The sequence below is a fragment of the Amblyomma mixtum genome, chromosome 7 (genome assembly GCF_055824585.1).
Source record: "Amblyomma mixtum isolate Tamu chromosome 7, ASM5582458v1, whole genome shotgun sequence".
Classification (NCBI taxonomy): domain Eukaryota; kingdom Metazoa; phylum Arthropoda; class Arachnida; order Ixodida; family Ixodidae; genus Amblyomma; species Amblyomma mixtum.
Genome location: NC_143018.1, coordinates 117,418,991 through 117,420,490, shown reverse-complemented (window position 1 = coordinate 117,420,490; position 1,500 = coordinate 117,418,991). Strand labels below are relative to the sequence as shown.

Here is a 1,500-nt window from a genome sequence, read left to right as displayed (position 1 = left end):
ATGGACACTGGCGAAAGCCCCTTCAATCCAGACACTGGTCCTTCTACAGCTGCAGACTGGACAAATGTCACTCCTCAGGAAAGTATGGACACTGGCGAAAGCCCCTTCGATCGTGACACGTGTGCTTCAACAGCTGCAGACTCAAGAAATGTCTCTAGTATCTTAACTCGACACAAGCGCACACACAGAGGGGAAAAACCGTTCACGTGCGACATGTGTGCTTTTTCAACTGCGCATTCTTCCACTTCAACTGTACACAAGCGGAAGCATACTGGCGACAAACCCTTCAAATGCGACATGTGCTCTTTTGCAGCTGCAAGCTCCAGCACCGTCACTATACATAAGCGTACGCACACCGGCGAAAAACCGTACAAGTGCGACATGTGTGCTTTTTCAACTGCGCATTCTTCCACTCTAGCTGTGCACAAGCGGAAGCATACTGGCGAGAAACCCTTCAAATGCGACATGTGCTCTTTTGCGACTGCAATCTCCAGCAACCTCACTGTACATAAGCGTACGCACACCGGCGAAAAACCGTACAAGTGCGACCTGTGCGCTTTTACAGCTGCCAGGTCTAGCAGCCTCAATGTACACAAGCGTACGCACACTGGGGAAAAAACGTTCAAGTGCGACATGTGTGCTTTTACGACTGCAATCTCCAGCAACCTCACTGTACATAAGCGTACGCACACCGGCGAAAAACCGTACAAGTGCGACCTGTGCGCTTTTACAGCTACCAGGTCTAGCAGCCTCAATGTACACAAGCGTACGCACACCGGCGAAAAACCGTACAAATGCGAAATGTGCTCTTTTGCGACTGCAAGCTCCAGCAGCCTCATTATACATAAGCGTACGCACACCGGCGAAAAACCATACAAGTGCGACCTGTGCGCTTTTACAGCTACGCACTCTTCCCATCTCGCCAAGCACAAGCGAAAGCATACTGGCTAGAAACCCTTCAATTGCGACATATGCTCTTTTGCAGCTGCAAGCTCCAGCTACCTCACTGTACATAAGCGTACGCACACTGGCGAGAAACCCTTCAAGTGCAATATGTGCCCTTTCACAAGTGCAGCCTCTTCAAGCGTAAATCGGCACAAGCGAATTCACACTGGGGAATGACACTTCAAGTGTGACCTATGCGCTTTTGCAGCGACTAGACGAGATGCTTTAAAGTGTCATATGCAGACTCACGCTAGCGAAGAGGTCTATCGCTGTACCCTGTGCTCATTCACAAGTTCAAATAGAGAGGACCTCAGAGAGCACGTGTCAGGTCATGGGCAGTGAAATCTTCAGATGGCCGCGCCAATGTCAAGAATATACTTGTCGCTAGAGTCCAGTACAATGCGCCTTAGAAGATAAATAAGCATCCTTGACGAGTCGTGACGTGAGACGCATTGTTCGTAAAATCAGACGTACATCCATACTCTACGGCTTGGTTTCTAATGCAGGGAGATTAGTGCACGATTTCGCACCTTTTATTTTTTATCCCTCGATGCG

The 1,500-nt window shown here is 49.3% G+C and overlaps 1 protein-coding gene across 1 annotated transcript; it reads left to right on the top strand.

The window, feature by feature from the left end:
* Window positions 1-213: 213 nt before the first annotated feature.
* On the top strand, window positions 214-1,170 carry LOC149337298 (uncharacterized). The gene has a single exon (XM_089554383.1). It carries the CDS (start codon window positions 214-216, stop codon window positions 949-951), a length of 738 nt encoding a protein of 245 aa, XP_089410509.1. The 3' UTR covers window positions 952-1,170.
* Window positions 1,171-1,500: the final 330 nt, after the last annotated feature.

Coding starts and splice junctions, on each gene's coding strand:
- LOC149337298 (XM_089554383.1), top strand. CDS start 214: ATGTGTGCTTTTTCAACTGCGCATTCTTCCACTTCAACTGTACACAAG.